General features: G+C 40.2%; 2 protein-coding genes across 2 annotated transcripts; one reads left to right on the top strand and one right to left on the bottom strand.

The window, feature by feature from the left end:
* Positions 1-30: 30 nt before the first annotated feature.
* On the bottom strand, positions 31-8,742 carry engase (endo-beta-N-acetylglucosaminidase). Its single transcript, XM_055036174.1, has 14 exons — positions 8,614-8,742; positions 7,899-7,975; positions 7,605-7,806; positions 7,342-7,490; positions 7,017-7,171; positions 5,647-5,795; positions 5,034-5,205; positions 4,847-4,953; positions 4,650-4,761; positions 3,670-3,857; positions 3,312-3,454; positions 2,841-2,940; positions 2,637-2,748; positions 31-1,491 (listed from the first exon to the last, which is right to left on the bottom strand). The coding sequence occupies exons 1-14, from the start codon at positions 8,727-8,729 to the stop codon at positions 1,102-1,104; spliced, it is 2,172 nt and encodes a 723-aa protein (XP_054892149.1). The 5' UTR covers positions 8,730-8,742; the 3' UTR covers positions 31-1,101.
* Positions 8,743-10,015: 1,273 nt separating this feature from the next.
* csnk1da (casein kinase 1, delta a) lies at positions 10,016-20,947 on the top strand. Its single transcript, XM_055035786.1, has 9 exons — positions 10,016-10,481; positions 14,832-14,942; positions 16,221-16,369; positions 16,538-16,766; positions 16,843-17,013; positions 17,107-17,255; positions 17,887-18,055; positions 18,164-18,276; positions 18,692-20,947. Exons 1-9 carry the CDS (start codon positions 10,406-10,408, stop codon positions 18,740-18,742), a joined length of 1,218 nt encoding a protein of 405 aa, XP_054891761.1. The 5' UTR covers positions 10,016-10,405; the 3' UTR covers positions 18,743-20,947.
* The last annotated feature ends 1,395 nt before the right edge of the window (positions 20,948-22,342 follow it).

The following is a 22,342-nucleotide window of genomic DNA, read 5'->3' as shown; positions in this document are numbered from 1 at the left end:
CTCATCGTACTGACAGAAACCTCACTGTACACGGCGGTGGAGCCGGGTCACTGAAACAACATATTTGCTTTGCAGAAGGAAACCATGACAGGAAAGAACTGGGACTGAGTTGTGTTTGTTTTTCTTTCAACACTTTTGAGTCAGCCATCTGTATTGCCTTGCAAGAATATTGATGCACCTGAACACTTGACATTTTATATTTGCATACGTTTCTGTATTTTATTGAGCTGGTATGTCGTTAACCAATACAAAATGTTTAGTGCTCACAGTTGAAAACAGGTACATGCAAACACTGTATAAAAAGATACTTAGTATAACTGAAATGAAATCAAACTCAATTTTCTGGTTATCCTTCAAAACTTGCTCTATTTCTCTATGGAAAGCTCCTTCTCAGCGTGACCAATAATGGAAGCTTGTAGCCACCTGGTTTTTCACAGTAATAAGCTATCTTATCAATTTATGGATTTAAATGAGACCAGCCACTTCCGGTCAGTGAGTGGCCAACTCACTTTTTACGTAGCAACTCATCGTTATGCCTTTTATGATGACCAGGATTGTTTGCGTGGTCTCAGAAATACATTTCTTCAAGGCCAGAGTCCTACAGCTTTTAAATGTGTCCTTCTTACACAGAAGGACACATTTTGCAAACTTTTCCAGGAATGCAGTTTGAGACTCAGAGGTTGCCCTAGTAACGAGTGATGGTGGAATGAAGCTTCCATGTGCTGTGGTGCTTCATTCACTCGACTGTGAGATCAAGTGGACTATATAAAAGTAAACAGGCAACATAAAAACATAATATGTGAAGCCTGGAATTGAATAAACAAGTAAATGTCCATGATTCCAACAACTAAATTATGATTATAATCTTAATCTGATTATAAGAAACAATGGTTGGATCAAAAAGAACTGGGGTTGTGATGGGCTTGTTACTCTAACCACATTATTTATTACTTAAAAATAAAAACTGAGCTCGGGTTCAGGTGGTTTCACTGTTTGAGATGATCCCATCTGCTTCAAAAAAAACATTCATGCTCAAAATGTATAAATTTAAAGTTTGGAACGTATTTGCACACAGTTATTTGTGTGAAATAAATGTTCAGATCATTCTGTGTAGCTGAGCTGTCTTCTTCCCCATTGGCTCTCTGGGACGAGGGAGCCCCACCTGGTCACCGGCTCCACCAGCAGCTCCAACACTGTGGGTGGCTCAGGCACCAGCAGCTCTGTCACCCTGAACTGGTTGGAGTAGGCCCGGGCCAGCAGCTCCAGCTGACCTGGAGGGATTTTTGGGTCCGGTCCTCTCAGCCTTCTCCAGTACACCCTGAAGTGGCGCACAGATTCCACGGGGTAGTCCCAGCGCAGGGTAGCATTGAGGCGCAGGCAGGGGGACGAAGTCTCTGGTGTTGAACCGGCTCCACGCAGCCAAACCACGTCATCGATGCACAAGCCCTGAACGGGGTCGGTGGGTGGCTGCAGAGTACCCACGTCCAGAATCTGACAGAAACACAGCAGGTGGAAAACAGTTCCTTCAAGACATGTCAGGTTCGATCTATAACGTAAACCGCTTGTTTTAATTATTGGATCTACATAGATACATTCATTCTGGATGGATATTATATCACTGTTGGTATCTGAAATGGAAGAACTGATCTAAGTTGTTTATTGGGTTAGATGACTTTTGAAGTATAAAGTTTAAGAATGGTTGAGGTCAAGGCCATTCCAGAAACTCAATGTCAGCGTGTTTAATCCTCTTTAAAATGAGTTTATAAGTGTTTGAGAACAATCTCCACTTGATCCAAGATGTAACCTTTGACAAAGGAAATTAGTTCAGGTGTTAAAAAATAACCTGAGACCCACTGACAGACTGAGCAGAACTGCATAGGAAGGTAATGGCCAGACGGGTTCTTCACTGAATCTAGTAGAAAAGTTCAGAAAACATAAATATGATCCTGACGCGTTTCTGCAGGGACTGAAAAATGCACATGGCAGGATAAATCGGAAGTCAAAACTATAAATAATTAAGAGTAAAACGAGATCACAGCATATGAAACTGACTTAAATTATATGACAAAGATAGGTCTGTCCTTTAACTAGGCCATTTTATCTACATGACCAAACATGGAGGAACGGCATTCAGATGATGCAACACAAATATGGAACAAACTTTCTGAAAACTGTAAAACAGCTGAAACAATGAGTTCCTTTAAATGCAGACTTAAAACACACCTGTTTAGAGAATAAATGAAAGATTTAATAAACACTCTGATGTGTAATAATGCCATCAGACAAAATGTTATGTTTCAATTGTTGAAATGTGCTATAAAATTAACTTGATTGATTGCCGTCATAGAAAGCAAGATTAGTGAACTCTAGATGCCACATGTTTCAATGAGATTTACCTGATAACTGTAGAATGAGACTCATTACAGCCCTTTACAATAATGCCAGAAGGCAGTTAAAAAAACGTCCTCAGTTTTCCCAAACAAAAAATGACTTCAAACTATGTTGGAAGTGGTCCTTGAGATGCATCAAAACTATAAAGACTTCATATAGCAAATCTTCTCCAGCAACACTTTCTATTTCTCTGTCCCATCTAGAAAATGATTCATGTACTCTGTAGAGAGTAGTCATCGTCTCACCATGACCTCTCCCACTCTGCAGCTGAAAGTCGTGTCCTGAGGCTCCCCGTCCCGATGGATAAGGACACACACTTCTCTGAGGACGCAGCCATGAAGCTCCAGTTGTGAACATCTGCTCCGAGCAACATTGGAACAACAGAAAGAACAGACATTTACGCCGTGTGTACTCAACTGAACTGCTGCTCCGCTGCCATTGTACCTCACCTGACAGTCCATCCATGCAGCTCTCTGTTTCCACAGAGCTCAGAGATCTGGCTCTCTGGCTGCGGTCCGCTTCCAACAGTCTCAGGGGTCACACTGCTTACTGTGGAGAAACACAGAACATTCATCAGCTCAAACTTTAAGACGGACTGCTTTCCTTTTCAAAAACATCCAAATCAGCTTTGGATTGTTTTCCTTCAAAGAAAAACATATTTGATTGTACATTTCTAACTTGACTTGTATTTAAGATCAAGTATTTGTTAATATACATGTTTTGTTTTTAAGTTCAAATGTAAGGTTATACTGAAGAAAGAATGTTTGCCCAAAAGTTTACTAAAGTATATTTTAGTAAATAGAGAGTTATTACAGAACTCCTACATTGTGTGTTTTTGATCCAACAACAAATCCAGTGGATTGTTGGCTGTGTGTTTCTCTTCATATTGGTCCTGAGGTTGTGTTCCACAAGAAACTCACGTGTGACGTCATGGACATCAGTGTGGGAACAATGAGACGCGTCTGTTGTCCTCAGCTGCAAAGAGACGGTGATCCCAGCAGACGCTTTGTACACCAGAGTTACCATGATCCTGGAATCCAGCGGCACATGGAGAGAGAAAATCCTGGCAAATACACAAAGTCACTGTCACTCTTTTAATGCTTATAGCATGAACATGACACTGATCTCTGATCCTCTCCAATGTGTAGCTTTAAAATAATCCTGTTGGGTTCTTACACAAGAAACATATTAAATCACCATGTGAAGCCATATGTTCTATTCTGCCTCATGATAAATATAGAGTTTGTAAAATAGTTAATGTGAATGTAAACACTGTACTTGGCACAAATTGGAGTGCTTAAAGTTGCAGGGATGAGTCCATCCAGCAGCAGCGAGCAACCTCCATTCCAGGCGTCTTCAGGGCAGCCGCTGCTCCTGACCCAGCCTCTGTCCTCCAGAGCCATGTGGTAGTACAACGGCTGGACCTCCTGAGCAGCCAGGTTGAACCAGCTCTTTTCCATCTCATGCTGCAACACACAGGAACCAAACGGTTCTTTTTACCTCTAGATCCACTTTAAAGTGCTTGATCTACTTCATAAAGATCTGACAGTCATTAGCCCTTTCATGCATAGCGGTCACTGCAGTGGGCAGTTATCTAAAAGCCATTTTCTAGAGTTTCTTGTGGATTTTTATGTTATAAATACAGACCACTGATGCATCATACCCTATCCACTGCTGGCTGTCCACTGCAAGTGCATGAAAATTTTTGCCATATTGGATTTTCATCCAATATGGCAGAAAAACAAGTAAGCAACTTAGGAATATCCAGTCCCTCCTTCTACTGTAGAGGACTATTGCAGGTAAAAAAGAAAATTGTGACATCATTTAACCCCTTAAAGACTAATACTACTGATGTATTTGGAGAAAATTACAACTGATCACCTAGAACAAAAAATTCTAAACATTATTTTTTATATTAAAATACATTTTTCCCACCTTTTTATGCCTTAAAAAATTTTAAAAACACTTTGGGAAATAATTCTGACATAAAGAATTTGATTTTTTGCATAAAACAGTTAAAATGCTACAGGTTTATCATGCATGATGATAAACGACAACATCATCAGCCTAAAACTAAACAATTAATTAGTCATCAGAGTGAAAGATTAAAGACACGGGCATTTAAAAACTTCATGCACGTTAAGAGTTGAGCATTGTTCATTGTCATTTTATATACATATACTGATACTAGTTGTTGTGGTGGGGTTGGTTTTGAGCATTTAAGCTTTTACTCCTTTTAGTTTCCAGTCTGTGAGTACCTGTCCTTTCCAGTACACTGCTTTCCCAAAGCCCTGGCAGAAAGAGGAGATGAATGGAAGCTGTGAAGCTGGTCGGTGGATGTACAAGTAATCTGAGAGAAGAGCCCAGAACCTGCAGGGGGAAGCAGAGCATCTCGGTGTCATTAAGCCCGCAGAGCTTCACCAGGTGTGCACTGCACATGGTGAGTTGGCCTCACTTGTCTTGATGGGTGCGGAATTCGCTCTTATCACTTTGACTCTCATATACCCATCCTGGAGCGAAGATGGCCACAGAAAAGTTGTGCTTTCGGATGACATCTAGAGCCTGTCAACAGCCAGAACAGGATGCAGAACTAAGACAGTGATCTGAGAAGAAACAACTGAACAGACTGTTAAGGTTTCTACCTTATTGGTTTCCAGCATCCCTCCCACCACCTTCCCTCTGGCAAACACATCCACTCCGATGTACACATCAGCCTGACGGCTTTGGACGACTGAGTAGTTCTTCATCCACTCCAGGTTTTCCTTTGTCCAGTTGTAGTTTGTAAAGAAGCCATCACAGGCATCAAAAAATATCCTGTCAGAGAAGCGTGAGATGGATAAATTACTGTCAACAAACCAATCATTTTGATTCTAGGACAATGTGTTATGATTACAACCACATGTATTTCATAAATATTAAAGATACACAATGCTCATGTCTCAAGGAAAAATGCTGGATGAACAGGCTTCTTACGAAAAGCAGTAAATTATATATCCTGCTATCTAGAAGACAAAGTCTATTAAGAGAGTAGAGGTGCAGCTGTTCCCTGGAAGTCAGCTTTCCTAAACAAATTGTCCACCATCTATCATCAAATGCTCTCCATAGGTCCACTGAAATTTGAAAACACCACTGATTGTAGCACATGAAGTCAAAAATAGGCGGAGTTTTCCTGGAGAAGCTGCAGATCTGCGCTGGGCGGTTGTCAAACAAAACCTCAGAAGATCAGATAAATGTTTTTTTCTCCCTTCTACTCACCTGTTGGACTGGTTGAGTTCATTCTGCCACTGAAGCTTTCCGGTCTCAACAACACTGTCGTACCACAGGATCAGGCTGCTGGGCACTCGCTCGTGGATCTGCTCCGTCAGGTAGCGCAGAAACAGCGGAGTATTCTTCACAGCTCCCTCCTGCAAAACACCAGCACAGAGATCCAGTCTGGGTCCAACCTGCTGCCTGATTTATTCAGTAAACATTTACACCAGTGCTTATGCCTGACAGCATTTCACTTCACTGGGATACAAATACATTCTGTTTGGAAGTTGTCTACATTTTTTCAACTGAATTAGGACTATGAATCCTAATAAAATAAAGTCAGTTTTTCTCTATCAGGTTAAGTTTTTATTCTAATGGTAATTTGATTTAGAGGTCTCTGATCTTCTGACTAAACTCATTGACATTTCTGTGATAATTTTTTGGCTGTTGACTAGTGCTATTGACTTGCAATTAGTGCTGATTCAGGCTGTTGATTGTATAAAATGTTTCACTGAACTGTTACATAATGATTGGTAATGTTTTAAGTTTATTGAGAAAGGTAAAAAACAAATTTGAATCAAAATATCTTCTCTACCTTGCTCTTTTATTGTTTCATATGTTTGTGAAAATGCACATGGAATAACAGTGTCATTAAAAACTAATAATTTGTTATAGATTGTCAGTGGACAGAACGGGAACTGCTGTCATCTGTGCTGGGTATGCTTTATAGTCAGCTTTAGATTATTCTACTTTTTGTTGTTGTCTTTTTTGGGTACAATTTAGTTTCATTGGTGTTGTTTTGCTTTTCCTGGTTCCATTGTTAAAATAAATTCACTGAATGGAAACACATAAATTTCAAGAAAGTCTAATATTTTGATAAAAAGTATTTGAGTTAAAGTGAGGTGTTTTTTTCATCTTTATTGACAGCATATTTTGCAAAACTGCAATTAAAATACCTTTTTTGCCTTTTTATCAATAACTGAACAGTGCTATTGGTGAAAACGACAAAGACCACAACGGTAAGTGGTAGGAGGATGATGTTTTCTATTGTCTGGATAAGTGAATAATCTTATTCATGTGACTCATGTTTCTTATTTAATTGCAAAATTGTGTTTTTCAAACACAATGTTTTGTGCACACTTGTAATGGAAACACAGTTTGTGTAAGCAGCAACATCAAGTAGGTTGTCAGGAAGGGTTTTTAGGTTAAACTCTCTCTGATCCGATTTTTAAAGTTAATTTGAATTTAAAAATACATATTTAATTGTTTCTATAACTAAGGAGTTGTTTTTCTATAATATGCACATAGCTATGAAGGAAACCAGAGTGTTTTGGTATAAAGGCCATGAGGAGAAGAAGTGCAGACTTCTGACTCACACTCAGAGTGTTCTCTATGTTAATGAGCCAGCCATCAAAGCCGTAATAATGACTGATCTGGACCAGCTTGTCAGCCACGGCCCGGTACGACTCCTCATCTTTCAGGAAGGCCTCGCACACTGCCGCTCCGTCTGTCCACTCCGTGATGAAAGTCCCTGAACAGCAGCTCAGTGATTCAGATTATAACAGAAGGTGTGAAGACAGGTCAGGTCAGGTCAGGTCAGTGGCTAAATATGTTCTGTCATAACTGTGTAACAGTTCAAGGGGTATGCATTGTAAAAACAACTTCAGGATATTAATCCAGATGAGGGCCTTTTATGCTTACCAAGAACTATGACTCCATGTTTATGCGCAGCATTCGTCCACACAGCTGGAGGAACAGTGACCATCTGATGAGTGAAGTAGTTAAAAATGTCTATGTACTGCCAATGGTAGAAGGCATAGGGTGCCTCTGAACTGGTGCCTTGGACAAACCTTAAAAAGAGAAGTACAGATGAAATGTCATTATAAAAACACAGATTTGAATGCAAACATTCAAAAAAGAACTTCTAAATGGAAGAAGTTTAACCAGAGATATATCCACCATACCGGTCGTCCAGGTAGCCACCCATCATGTCATGGGACACCAATGTCCGGCGTAGACAGTTGACCAGACGGGGCTTTCGAGGTGCCAGAGGAACAGCTGCCACATTGAAAGGGTTCGCCTCGCTTCGGTTCCATGACAATAAGTCATTCATAGAGGATAGACCACAGCTGATTGGTTCGGTCGTGTCTGCATCGTAATGTTTGGCTGGGACAGGAAATAAGAATAAAAGCAGCACAACACGTCATCATACCAGCAACAGGTCAGAGTGTCATCAGTCTTCATGACAGTCGTCTTACCAGGAAGAGCAGAAGGTGAATACTTGATGACCTCATGAACACTTGAGTCCACAGGCTGGTCAAAACACGACTCGGTCCTGAAGAAACAAGAGGTACCATTGCCTTGTTTTATGAAGAAATGCAGTCCAGCAAAAAAACAACAACAAACAAAAAACAAAACAAACAAACAAACAAACAAACTATATATATATATATATATATATATATATATATATATATATATATATATATATATATATATATATATATATATATATATATATATATGGCTACTGAACGATCTGAATGGCTCTGGACTTTCACACAATGTTAACAGGACCTGGACCGGGTTATTTCCAGATGTGACTGTTCTTTCTGACTATCACATACATATGAATCATTTAAGTTCTCCTCACCAGCAGACTGACCTTATCAGGAGGCATCTTCAACCCTCTATTGCACAGAATTGACTTTACCAACGTGATCTAGTCACAAAGTTCATACCAAGCATTTTTGGGACCTACTTTTTCTTACACTTCCATCACTTTTAACTCAATTTCATTTTTAAATTGTGGAATCTGTTGTGAGTGGCTCTCTCCACGCCAGGCTACATTTTAATCATTTTATAACCTTAGAAAACCACATAATTATGTATTATAATCACCGCGACATCATTTTTTGTCTGTTTTAGACGGAAACTGTCCAAACTTAGTTTTAATCTGTTAGCAAACTGTACCGTTTCTTTTTACTGTCCACTGCTCCGTCTTCAGCAATGTCTCCACTTCTTTTGACATCAGCAGCTGGCAACCCGACTTCTCCGAGAGTCACATTTTCTTTACCAGTTAACGCCATTTCTCCGCACTGAAAGGAGTCAGCGATGAAAGAGAAACCGGTAAATCCAAAACAAAAAACTACTTCCGAGTTGATCCTTTCAGAATAAAGATGCTGAGTTGAAGGCAGACAGTGAATGGTCCAACCACAGGTTGTCCTTTTCTGCCCTCATTTTTCTATGTAATAATAATAATAATAATAATAATAATAATAATAATAATAATAATAATAATAATAATAATAATAATAATAATAATAATAATAATAATAATGGAAGAAGAAAGTGCTAAAAGAGAAGTAATATGAAACTGTCAAACGTAATAACTAACTATTCACTGAAACTTAACTAATACAAATTTGATATTGTTTTAGATGTTGCTAAACATAATATTTTTATTGTGTGTGTGTGTGACGTTGTGTTATTAATTAACTTCCTTCTATGTAATAATGATGTAGCAGAAGAAGAAGGGGAAGAGGACCAGCCGCAATAAAAATCACTTTGAAGTAATAAAAAAATGAAATTCGTAAACTGCACAAACATACCAGGGAACATTTTTCGTCAAGTGATGTACTAACAATATAAACGTTTAAAGTGCAATGAAAGTAGCATTACACGAGTTACAGAATGCTGCGTTTTTTTAGAATTGTTTTTATTATTATTATTAAAATATTTTATTTTTTTTGGCTGAAGAATAAACTCGCGCGTTTCATTGACCACTTGCAGATGGACAAAAGCCAGAGGGACAAAGATAGCGATCTTTTGTTGTTGGGTGAAACCAGAGCCTTTAAGCTTTAGGAGACTGGTCACACATTGAATGCACTGGAAGCATAACGAAGGAGACAATGAAGTGCGAGCGAAGAAAACTTCACAATGTGATTTTATTAAGATAGTTGAACATAAAAGTTGCAAAACAAAAATTATATGTAAATTTTTGTGTGTATATATATATATATATATATATATATATAATATATATATATATATATATATATATATATATATATATATATAATATATATATATATATATATATATATATATATATATATATATATATTTTGAATGTACTTGTAACTGGAAAGTACACTTGTTTACACTCTATACATTTGGAGCGTGAACTATGACCAAATAAATCATTTAACATATGCAGTCTTGAGCAAATGTGATGCAGACCGCTTGAGAATTAGTGGGGTTACTGACACTAGTATCTATTAGAGGATCTATAACAACACGCTCTTTGGTCGTGTCCTCCCCCATCATCTAACAAGGAAGTGGCGTCACCGACCCAGCAGATTGCTGAGCAAGGTCCTAACATAGAGCAGTTCAATGCGAGCCAGAGATACCGTGCCAAATAGCTGTCGGAATTTTTTCAAAATCCATCTTCATCCGTGGAAATTTAAGGCTTATCAATTTTAAAAACAGCAAGAGCATAACGTACAGAGATTCATCTTTCCTATAAATGCCATATTGTCGCAATATGATATTTTTAACATTTTAAAACAAGAGGCGAAAGATCGTCGGAGCCGACTTCATCCGGAGACAGCCACAGAACAGATTTTGTCGCTTGAACGGATCTCCGGTGTCTGCTGGTTGATTCTATTCTAATTGTAAACGGGCTTGAACTCCAAAGCTGACCATATTTTGAATATTTTGGAGCTAGTGAGCGTGCTTGCTAGCCAACGACAGATTTATTAACATGGAGTTGAGAGTCGGAAACCGATACAGACTGGGCAGAAAGATTGGAAGCGGATCGTTTGGAGACATATACTTGGGTATGTTTTTGTCACTGAAACTTGTCTTCGAGTTTATGTCTGTATTTACATCAAGACGGACAGTGTGAGGAAGTTGGCCAACTGGTTCCCTTTTCAGAGGTTCAGAAGGAGCTGGTGATATGCGATCAGCTGTTGTGTTCTCTGTTAGCATTAGATGCTAGGCTAGTAGTTTCTGTAACAAGTAAGCTAGGATTTCCATCTTCTGTTTTGAAAATGTGCTTAGTAAGCTATTTATTTCGACTGTGTTTGGCTTACAAACTTAGTTCCCGGTATCATTTCAACCCGGTGTCCAAATGAAGGTTTCAAATTACTAGGAAAACTGTCAGCTGATATGAAGCTAAGTGGTTTGTCCTCAGCTAGCTATGTCAAATCTGAAAGTTTTGGTTTGGTTCTTTTGCTCTCATTCACCTGAAATTCGTTTTAGACCAGAATGATCGTTCAGTCTGAGCCTGTGAAGTGTTCGGGAATAATTGCCTACATCTGTTTTTCAATGGTTTTAAGCAGAACAAAAGTTTCCAGCTGAGTAAAAAAAAAAGACTCAACAGATCTATTGTGGTTGCCTTTCAGCGAGTTTTATATCATATGTTTTATTTCATAACATTTGTGTGAAAAGCATGCTGCTATTTTATAGATTAGCCCAAAGATTTGTGTTTGATGTTAAGGACCTATTTCCTTCTGAGAACAAGCTGTCACGAACATGTTGTATAAATATAGCTTCATCTCTACTGAGTGAAATGTAGCTATCTTCAGTTAGCTAAGGCTGCTGACCAGCTAAAGATAAAACCCATAAAACCCCAACCATCTTTCTTTGGGGCTTATATTGGAGCTTTAATCATAGTTATTCACATTTCTGCTTGGGAAACCTCACCTCTGGCTTCTAACAGTGTCACAGGCCTGGCTGTGAGGTGCAGTGGTTTCTAAATGTGAAGCTTCACCAAACTGGAGCTGTCTGCTTTACTTTAGATTAGTCCCTTCTGATCTTCTGTGGTGGATGAGATGTAGACATAAAGCTGATTCTATGGGTGTTTTCCAGTATAATGCTTAATTATTGATTCTGCCATGGAAGTATCTGAGTATGTTGTGTTACATTTGTGTCAACACATGTGCAACTCGTAAGAAAACCTTTTTTGTAGTTTTGGATAGATTTTTTTTATGTCTTTTTTTAAAAAAATCACATTTGGATCTGCTAATCACAAAGGCAAGAGATTATGGTCTCCCTTTTTGGCGCTGTGGGAGACGGCTGCCTCTCCAGTAGCTCTTCAGTTTTTAGCTCTTTTTTAACTTTTTCTGTTGCCTCTTCAACACAGAAGAGGCTGTGTGTGTTTCTATAATTTCCTGAGGGAGTCTTCCCAAGGGATCAATAAAGTCAAGTCTAAGTCTAAGTCTATATCTGGGACTAAATGTTTACATTCGACTATTGTTTTTAATTTGATTTTACATTTAAAATCAAATCAAATTTGGTAAAGTATTCTTTACTAAAATCAGTAGCATTTGTGCTGGAGTCGTGGTTTGAAATGTTTTGTGTGACCTAACGAGGCTGTGTGCTCTGAAAGTCAACTCGTCTTGTTCAACTGAAACTCCCAGAGCGATGTTAAATGTTCTCACTTAGCGGCTGTGAATCCAGAAGAGGTTAGATTAATTAGCTGGATCTGGACTTTCTTCCACATGACCTGTTGTACAATCTGATAGCCAGAGCTGCCAGCCACTTGCATAATCGCTTAGTGTGTTTTTTTGTCTTCACTCAGCTGTCCTTCCTTTCCATTGACAGGTTGATGACTAATGTGTTGTAACATTGTAAATGAGTCAGAGCAGTGTGTGGTTCTGTTAAATCAGTTAACCCTCTGCTGCCTGCATTAAGAACAGGAGCAGTTTTTGATCATTCGTGCTTCTTTTACAAGAGACAAAATCCTATTAAAAGGCGTCCATGGCAGATGTCCCACAGTGATTCACTCATCGTGTTTAAACCAAGTTTGGCTTGGTTGATGGTGATGAATGTTTCTGAGACCTAAAGGCTTGTTCCTGTCGGGTCATTAGCAGGGTGGCTTCAGGTCACCCTGTTGACCTGAGGTTTTCTACTCCTATGTGATTGGTATGATCCATCATAGAGTATCAGGAGGTTATACATATATTTTATATTTGTTTGAAAATACTCAGCAAGGTTACAGAGACATGAGCTGAGACAGAGGACAGTTTTATATAAAAACCAAAGAAATGTCCCAACCTAATCAGGATCAAACAGAAATCTAAACCACTCTGTTTCTTGTACACATCGACATTAAGGTCACTTACAACTTGTTTAACAAAATATATTTGTTCTTGGAACACTAGCTGTGTTGTCTAATAACATTATACAGGTATGAAACCAGCCCTTCCGCCTTTCTGTTTTTTGTTTCACTGAATATATTTTGATGCCAAGGTGTTTGCTTTTAAGATATCTACAAATTCATTTGTATCCCACTATCATGTTCATTTAGCCTATTTTTAAATAATTATAAACATTTCTTGGAAATAAGTTGTACACATAACTTCAGTAATTTAAAGGTTGTCAATTCTCCCAGTGTTTTAGTCCATGGTATGTTAAAAATCACAAACAAAATGTCTTTTTTTGTCACATGAAAGCAGAAAAATCTGATTTTATGATAACTGGTAATTCCAGCCGGACTGATTGACTGAAGTTGAAGAAAAGCCATTTGTTTAGTGTTATTTACCACCAAGCGCTCCTTCCAGCTCATAGATGATTGTTTTATGATGGGACAGAATGATCACTGAGTCTATGAGCTGGTTGTGTTGTGCTGCAGGGTGTTATAAAACGCTCCCTGAGGCTGCTACCTGTCTGACAGGAACATAGAGACTTGTTTAACAGATACTGTTGATGATATCACATCACTGTCAAATGAGAGCGCTCCAGCCATATATGCTAACAGGGAGGGGCATATTTACAAGCAAAGCTAACACAAAGGTTGTTTTAACTCACAGACCAAAAGTTATTTAGAATGGCTGAAACTTTGTGTTGTTGGTGATTCAGTCATCAAACTTATGAGACATTTTTGTGCTGCCCATCTGCTGACATGTTTGGCTGACATCACACCAGGCGTCATCACACCGCTGAATGTTTGCTTGTTTGTCTTTCTGATCACTAATAACAGTGGAGGTGATGTTGTTATACAAGTCACAGTATATTTGCATGTTTCTGCAGCGCTTCCTGGTGAGGCCTCATGAAATAATAGTCTACAGAAATGTGTCTGAACATGTTGCACCAGCAGCACAGCAGAAAAACACACCCTGCACACAACGTGAACACTTTGGCATATCAGGAACAGTCCTCAGTGTGAGAGCGAGGGAGGGAGTGCTGCATTCCCCAGAAAAATCTGTTCAGACAAATCCCGTTCCTCTGACACCAGAGAGCACACACTGTAAAACACCCGCTTGATTCAGATGTTTCTGTTGCAATAGATTCTTTATTTAATCCACCTGGGAGTCAGGTGGGTCGTGTTGAAAAATATCCTTTTTAACTTCTCTGACACCTACGGCCCAACGAGTCTTATGTAAATGAGGATACAGGCTTTAAAAATAAACACCTAACACATTAAATCTGAACTTTGGTCATTTATGTAATGCATAAAATCCTATGTCCTGTAATTTCCCTCCATACTTTGGTTGCATGTTGAGAGCCTGCTCCTCCATGCAGGGCAGCCATGACCCCGCCTCCATGACCCCGCCCTGCTGGGTGCCAGATGAGGTACAGAGAAATCAATGATGTTCCATCAGAGCTGCTATCAAACTCTTTCTGCTATGAGACAGTGTGTTCACATGTGAGCGGGAGTAATGGGATTACGTAAGGTGGTGTCAGGTTTCTGTGTGTGTGTGTGGAGGGGGGGGTGGACTCCGTTACCATGTTTAGGAAGAAGGCAACCTCAGCACTTAAACATGGGGTTAGTTTTGAAGACATTTCCCTGAATCCCTTCATGCATGAGCAAAGTAGATGAAAATCTATTTATGTCTGTCATAAAATAATGCTGGATGTTCAATGAGAACTGGTGAATTGAAATGTTGGGCTGGTTTTTGCGTTTGACAGATTTAGCTAGCATTCTTAATTCTCTCTGTCCACAAACTGAACTGCTCACATTAACTTTTAAAGGATCTCTATTTACTCAAATGTTTTTCATGCATTCTTAACAGCAGGTTATTAGACATGTCAGGAAGATAAATGGAGGTCTGTAGCTGCTGCTAGCATACCTAGCTTTGACAAGGTTTCATTGTTTCTGAGATGAGTAAATGCAGCTCCAGTGTTCAGACTCTTTGACTGTTTTCTTAGCTCCATCCAGCTAAACCTCGTCTGTCTCTGTCTAGGTACTGATATCTCAGTGGGAGAAGAGGTGGCCATCAAGCTGGAATGTGTGAAGACTAAACACCCCCAACTCCACATCGAAAGCAAGATCTACAAGATGATGCAAGGCGGAGGTATGACACTCCCAAATTCACCACTTAGTGTGAGTTGCATAACAGCTCACAGTAACTCTGTCATCACTTCAAAAGAAGGTATTTGGCTCGTCAAACTTAGTAACTAGTTTCAGGGAAGAAAAGTGATGAGCAGTTGGCCAACCCAGGTTTCCATGCCCCTTCGCAAACCTGCAGGCGGTGCTACAAAATATGTAAAGAAACATCAGCTTTTACAATGTCTTTTTACTCGTCTTTTTAGTAATTCTTAGATTAGTTCAGCACATTTGTTCTGATTGTAGTTGGCTGAGTTGTTAAGGTTTCCTGCAGCAGAATGCCCCACAGCGGGCCTGCTGGACGGATCCGTTTCTCTGGTCAGAAACTTGTTCATACTGCAGTTACTACTCGAACAAAGCGATTTAGTACATTTGACTGGTAACTAATCAGAAAGATGAAAATTGCAAATAGCATTTCAATAAATTGTTTTAACATATTTTCCATTTAAATTATAATACTTCCATCCTTCATCAGTTCACCCATGTCCCTAGTGGGGTCGGGACTGCACCACTGTGCAGTCTTGAATTACAATTATGATATTAAAATAATAAAAAAAAGATAAGATTTTATGACTTTTTTTCTAAATCAAAAATTTATTAGGTATATTTTTACGTTTTTATTCCTCATCTCTAACTTTCTGAGTCACAGAAGATTTGAATGCAGCTCCAGTCTTGGACGCGGCTGGTTTTACTCAACAGAAAAAGTCATTTTCTTTGTCTCTAGTTGATCTAAAGTTTGAGTGGTAATTAATAAAAACATTCACACAGAAAATACTTTTCTACCAAACTGTATCAGATCAGAAGTTATTTTGACGTTACTTAGTGGGAAAGAAAATCATCTTATAATAATCTAGTTATCAAGTTTTCAGATTAGCCACAACCACAGCCGAGCAATTATTTGAAGCATTCCCAGGATTAATGAAACAAATGAGTACAAATGGTGAGTCTGTATTTTCCATAAAATAAATGCGTGTTCTACTCCCAACTACTTCTAAATCCTAAAATATTAAAAGACATTGTTTAGGATTAGCAGTATTACCTGCTTTGTTTAAGCTTATTACTTATTCTGTTCAAACCACAGAAGTGGCTGTTAAAATAACTTGTCTTGGTTTTGTTGGCCCTTGATGGTAAAATGTAAATGAATGTGTCGACAGATTCCTCAGACAGAACATTTGATACTGTTTAATGGTTCCTTTATATCAGAATACTAGATAATTACTAATGTTTCCTTTACTTGTACTTCCAGTGGGGATTCCAACAATCAAGTGGTGTGGTGCTGAGGGAGACTACAATGTGATGGTGATGGAGCTGCTGGGCCCCAGTCTGGAGGACCTGTTCAATTTCTGCTCTCGGAAGTTCAGTCTGAAGACCGTCCTCCTGCTTGCTGACCAGATGGTGAGAGAAAGTGCTCTGACCTTTACTAAGAGCCTTAAATGTTCTCAGTTATGTAATGTGTTGGGTGGAAAGCTGCAGGTGAAAGACTTGAAGGTGTCTTCAGGTCTTTTTGCTGCTGTCTGTCTTGTGGTTTTTAGTTATTAATGTGAGTCTGACTTTCCTTTGTAGATCAGCCGGATTGAATACATCCACTCCAAGAACTTCATCCACCGAGACGTGAAGCCGGACAACTTCCTGATGGGGCTGGGCAAGAAGGGCAACCTGGTCTACATCATCGACTTTGGTCTGGCTAAGAAATACCGCGACGCTCGCACGCACCAGCACATCCCCTACCGCGAAAACAAGAACCTGACCGGCACCGCCCGCTACGCCTCCATAAACACACACCTCGGCATTGGTGAGAGGTGGTGATGGCTGCCGATGTTGCTGCAGTGCGTTGCCCCCTGCTTACCCTACCTTGTCTCTACCTTCAGAACAATCCAGACGGGATGACTTGGAGTCTCTGGGCTATGTCCTGATGTACTTCAACCTGGGCTCTCTTCCCTGGCAAGGCCTCAAAGCTGCCACCAAGAGACAGAAGTACGAGCGCATCAGTGAGAAGAAGATGTCCACCCCCATTGAGGTCCTGTGTAAAGGCTACCCCTGTAAGCTAAGCTGCTAACATGCCTTTCCGGGCTTTTCTTACTGTCATAACCACTGCAGTGCCTGATGTCCTGATCTGTCTCTCTCCGCTTTAGCTGAGTTTGCCACATACTTGAACTTTTGCCGTTCTCTGCGCTTTGACGACAAGCCCGACTACTCCTACCTCCGCCAGCTCTTCAGGAACCTCTTCCACAGACAGGGCTTTTCCTATGACTACGTCTTTGATTGGAACATGCTCAAATTTGTAAGTTGTTTCGACACACCATCAAAATTCAGTCCAAAATAAATGACAAACAGGGTTTCAATTGTTTTAAAGTGAAGCAGTATGATGCAAAATCAACTTTTTTGAGCTTTGTCGTGTTTTAATATTTCCTCATAAAAACAGAGCTGAGTGTTAAAGGGTTGATAGAGGAGCCATGTTGTGATGACTTCCTGAAGGCGGAGTTTCAGAAAAAGCAAGAGTTTTTAAAGAGATAGACGCCCAATTTTATTGTGGTAAATTATAAAGTCAGGTTTCTTTCAAGTCATATTTGATGTGTACAACATTTTTATAACAACTGAAGATAACATAAATGGCACAACAAATGGAAAACATCTAATCCTGCCCCTTTAATAGTCAAAGCACTTGAATCATTCAGTGATTTGTTACAGCCAAGTGCAAGTGTGAAAGAAAAAAGTTGCACAATAATAATGCAATAATCTGTTCAATGATCTAATATCCTGTTTTAGCGTAAAGTTAAAGTAACATTGGTTCCTTTCCGGCTCTGTAGGAGTAACCTGTATTTAATCCCCATCCAGATTAAGTACAGGCTAACTGTTGCTATAGAAGCGACTGCGCTACCTGGAGGTGACTGTGGGGCTGTGTTGTGTGTCAGGGCGCCAACAGGGCCGTGGAGGACGCTGAGAGGGAGCGCCGGGAGCGTGAGGAGAGGCTGAGGCACAGCAGGAACCCCGGGGCCAGAGGCATGGCTTCAGCTTCAGGAAGAGCCAGGGCAGCTCAGGACGCCGCAGCCCCCTCCCCACTCAACCCTGCTTCACACACAGGTCAGAGCGCCGTCCGTTCATCAATGAGACGCTTTCGCAGCCTTTCCAGGGTGGAGGCGACTTCAGAAGAACTGCATGGTGACAGACACTTGGCTCTTTGTTGTTTAGGTATGGAGAAGGAGAGGAAGGTGAGCATGCGTCTTCATCGTGGAGCACCTGTCAATATCTCCTCATCAGACCTGACCGGACGACAGGACACGTCTCGCATGTCCACCTCACAGGTACTTCCCTTAGAAGTCACAATACAGAGCTAATATGTTAGAATCAAGTCAGTGAAAAGAAGAGTCAGCATGAGAGGGAACATGAGTTCATCCACCACAGAGAGGAAGCAGCGACAGAGAACAGAACATTGTGTCAGAACTTCCCTTTTCTTTTCTACTTAACCAATCAGAACGACCAGGAAGCCACAGCAGTTCATTAACTTTCTGCTAACTGGGAGCTGTGGGTGTTCTGGACTGTTAGTTTGTTCCCCTTTATAGCTTCAGCCTCCACCATTCTCCTTTCAGCACTTTATGAATTTTTTGGACAAAATTGCCTCGTGAATGTTTTTACAATCTAAAACCTATCTGCTCCTGATTGTATTTTAGTCTCCAGGTGTTTATGATCTGCTGATGTGTTTAATCTTCCCGTTTCCAGGCTCTGTCCCGGGTTACACCAAGCGGCCTCCAGTCTGCAGCTCCGCGGTGAAACGACCCAACATCCGCTGAGGACGCCTCGACACGCATCACCTGCAGCACACACACTCTCTCACACACATATTCACATAGATTACCAGGACTCTCAGACAACCCAGAACTGCTCACCAATGCACCAGGCTCTGCCTGCGCATCTATTCACTTCAGTGGAGAAGAGATGCTCAGTCAGCAGATTGTGTATGTGTGTGTGTGAGAGACGGGCAGGTGGAGACCAGTTAGGTTGCCTTAACAACCGTCTTGGCGAAGTTGAAGCCACAGCAACCCTTCTTCCTCACTTGTGGAAGATGTGAAAACTCCTCCTCCTCCCTGCTGTTAATGAAGCCATTGATTCACTTTTCTCTGGCCAAATGTTTTTTTTTCTCCCAACTTTTGATTTTACTTGTTTTTAATCTTTTTAGCAGGAAAAAACCATCGACACCAGCTGATCAGCATGAAAACGGGGAATGCGGTGTTTGTTCAATGTTAACATGTTGGATTTACTTTGATTTGGGTCAGATGGAGAGTCGCTCCATCATGGCAATGTTTGAGCACAGTGCCTAAACTCTGTGTGTCCTGTAAAATACTTTGAACCCCGCAGTCCACGCCTCCTTATTTACTTCTTTTGATGTGAATGAGATGTTTAGGTAGAATAAGATGGGGGTGAAGGAGGCTGTTGTACGAGTTGTGTCCATGTCCTCAGGTCTGTTGGAATATGGTAAACATGCAGCACATTTAGTTAGTGTTCAGGTTGAGTGGCGTGGGAAAAGCTGTGAATGGAAGAGTGAGTCAGGAGCTCAGTCTGTCCACACCAAACTTCTTTCTTTCTAACACTAGTGCATAGTGACGTGGCTTTCGTGTGTTTTTGTGTGGTTGTGTCCTAGGGGTTTCCATGCTCACAGGTGGGATAAACATGTCGATTTCTTTTTATATAAATATATATATATGAAAGTAAACATTTTTGTAAGCTTTTACGTCCACAGCATCTTCAGCCTGATCCTTGGACCTCGTGTCCTTCTGCTTCCACCCTGAGTCCAAACACCGTTTTTCATTTTTCCAAAGCACAACTTGTCCATTTTCTAGATAAATGTCACCATCAGAAGCAGTTTTTCAGGACTTTGGACCCTTGTTTTCACTCTGCTGTAGCTGATCTCACAGAACCTTTAAACAGTGCAATGTGTTGGGGAAAGTATGAGAAACATGAACTGATAGATCTTTTCTCCCTGTTTTCAGGATCTGGTGGAGGAACAGTTTTAGTTGCTAATGTCCAACTAAATGAATTTGAAATTCTTATAAAAAGCAGTTTCAGTTTGTGACACTACTAACCAACCCGTATCTTAATGTACATATTTGACTTTGCTGATGAGAAGAGTGCTGATTATCATTCAGAATGTCTTAAATGTTTCAGTCAGGTTTAAACCCGACTGGGTAAACTTTGGAATTTTCCTGGGTTCATGTGGCATAAATGATTCAACAACGCTGCGGTACTCAATAGTTTAGAATTTTGCAGAGCTTGCGGCGTCAGATGGCTCCACTTTCCTGTTTACATGGAAAACAGACGGGTTTTGCTTCAAGGCCAGCTTCCTGGAAGCAGAGGGGTTTTTAGGAGCTGTGGACTGAGTGCTGCGTAGTGAAAGGGCCCCGGACTTCAGGCTCCTGGGGATCTGATCTAAAGTAGGAACTCCTTGATGTGATAGACTGATGAGAAGTATTTGTAGGCCATTTTCTGTAGTCGATGCGGGAATGGGTTGTAGTTGTAACTTGTACATGTTCCTTGGTTCTGTTATGTATAGGATGCGCCTGTTTACCACGTCCTGGTGAGCTGCTGTAGGCTTCTGGACGAGCTGTTGATAGAGGGACTGGGAATGCTTCAGGGTTCCTGTGAAGGAACCTTTTCTTTTCTTGGAAAATGTATTTCACTCGTTGACTTGGAAAAACAACTAAAGTGATAGAATAACTTGTATGTCTCTCTGATGATGGCTATGATAAATGCAAGTACACGTTTCCATGGAATGGGGTTTTCTGTGGCGTTTCTCATTCTGTCACCACCAGTCCTAAAAGCTTGTAGTTGTGTTCTGGATTCAGGTCCCACATCTTATACTGTGGGTTCATGGGATTTTTTTTCCCTTTCACTCCCATCTTAATACTTCTGCTCTTCAGTTGTAATGCCACTGTATTTGTGTATTTTAAAATTGTGTAAATAAATTAAAAAGTACTTGTATGTGTAGATCTTTGATTTGGTGACCTGCAGTTGGAATCTAACTCCTTTAGATTATAGGAAGTACACATTAATGTTGAGAATACATAATTTGCTGAGAAATGTAAAGGGCAGATGAGGAAATTATCCTGCAGTAATCTTAGTCTAGCATATGTAGCATCAGACATGGTTCATGTTCTGATTTGCAGAGAACTTTCAGGATGTCCACTGATAATTAAACTATAGAAATTAGCTTAGCAGCTAGCAAGCCACTTTCAATATGCTGCCATATTACAAAGTCAAATATGGCAGCAAAAAAACCTAAAGATCCAAATGTATGTATCCTATATTTAACCAAGAAAATAACTTGATGAGGTCAAAAACCTCTGAGAGTGACCTGGTCAAAAACAGAACAAATCCAGAAACACAAAACACAACCAAAGATTTTAGACCCAATGACATTGCAGGAAGTAAACATGGACAGAAAGAGACAGGTGCAAAGATGTTTCCTGTAAAGTGACGGCACCCATGAGTCCTGTTATGTACCAGCACACAAAACTCTTGCAGTCCACATGTGATGCTGCTTTCAGCTCTGTCAATGATCAGATGTCATCTTTTTGTGATCAAATTCCAACTGGATGGAGAGCCAGGTCGCAGTGCAGAAGTGATGAGGAAGTAGCTCAAAGATTCTTTTAAAAATCAGCTGGAGACAGAAGAAGAAGTTAACATCCAACAGGTCTGAGGAGCAATGCTGAATTCAGTCTGTTGACATCCCAACAGCTATTAAATTAATTGTGTGTGTGTGTGTGTGTGTGTGTGTGTGTGTGTGTGTGTGTGTGTGTGTGTGTGTGTGTGTGTGTGTGTGTGTAGATGATGCTGTTGGATATAAACAAAAGTGATTTTGGCCCCCCAAAAATAAAGAAAATCACTTGGCAAAAAATGTGCCGGTATGTCATTTAGAGTAGTGGTAAAGTAATTGAACCACTGGGTGGCGCTGTTTAACAATCTTTACTGGTGCAGTGACAGGACTGTTACACAACAGGTCATGGTGACCTTCATGAAAGATGTTTAAGAGTAGAATAACTGCAATAGGTCAACTTGCAACAATGAAAAGGATCATTCCTGGTATGCTGTTTGTTTGTTGCCTCTGCTGACCTTGGTTTGAAAGTGGGTTGTGCGAAAGATTAAATTAGGTCAAAAGGCCAGGATTCAAACTTGTCAAGGACTAAGACCTTTATACAAGGGTCGCTCCAATACACCAATACATACATGTTTGAAGATGTGTGCTGTAAGTAGAGATCTCTTCTGGTCTGGAAGCAGAGTGACGCTGAGTTTGCTCATGTTTCCTGTGGAGGGATGTGGGAGACAGACTGAACACCAGCAGACCGCTGAACCAGCCCTGAAGCTGCAGCTCTATGC

Source organism: Poeciliopsis prolifica, unplaced genomic scaffold, assembly GCF_027474105.1.
Source record: "Poeciliopsis prolifica strain line A6 unplaced genomic scaffold, Auburn_PproV2 SCAFFOLD010, whole genome shotgun sequence".
In the NCBI taxonomy this organism is placed as follows: domain Eukaryota; kingdom Metazoa; phylum Chordata; class Actinopteri; order Cyprinodontiformes; family Poeciliidae; genus Poeciliopsis; species Poeciliopsis prolifica.
This window is presented reverse-complemented; position numbering and strand designations above follow the sequence as displayed.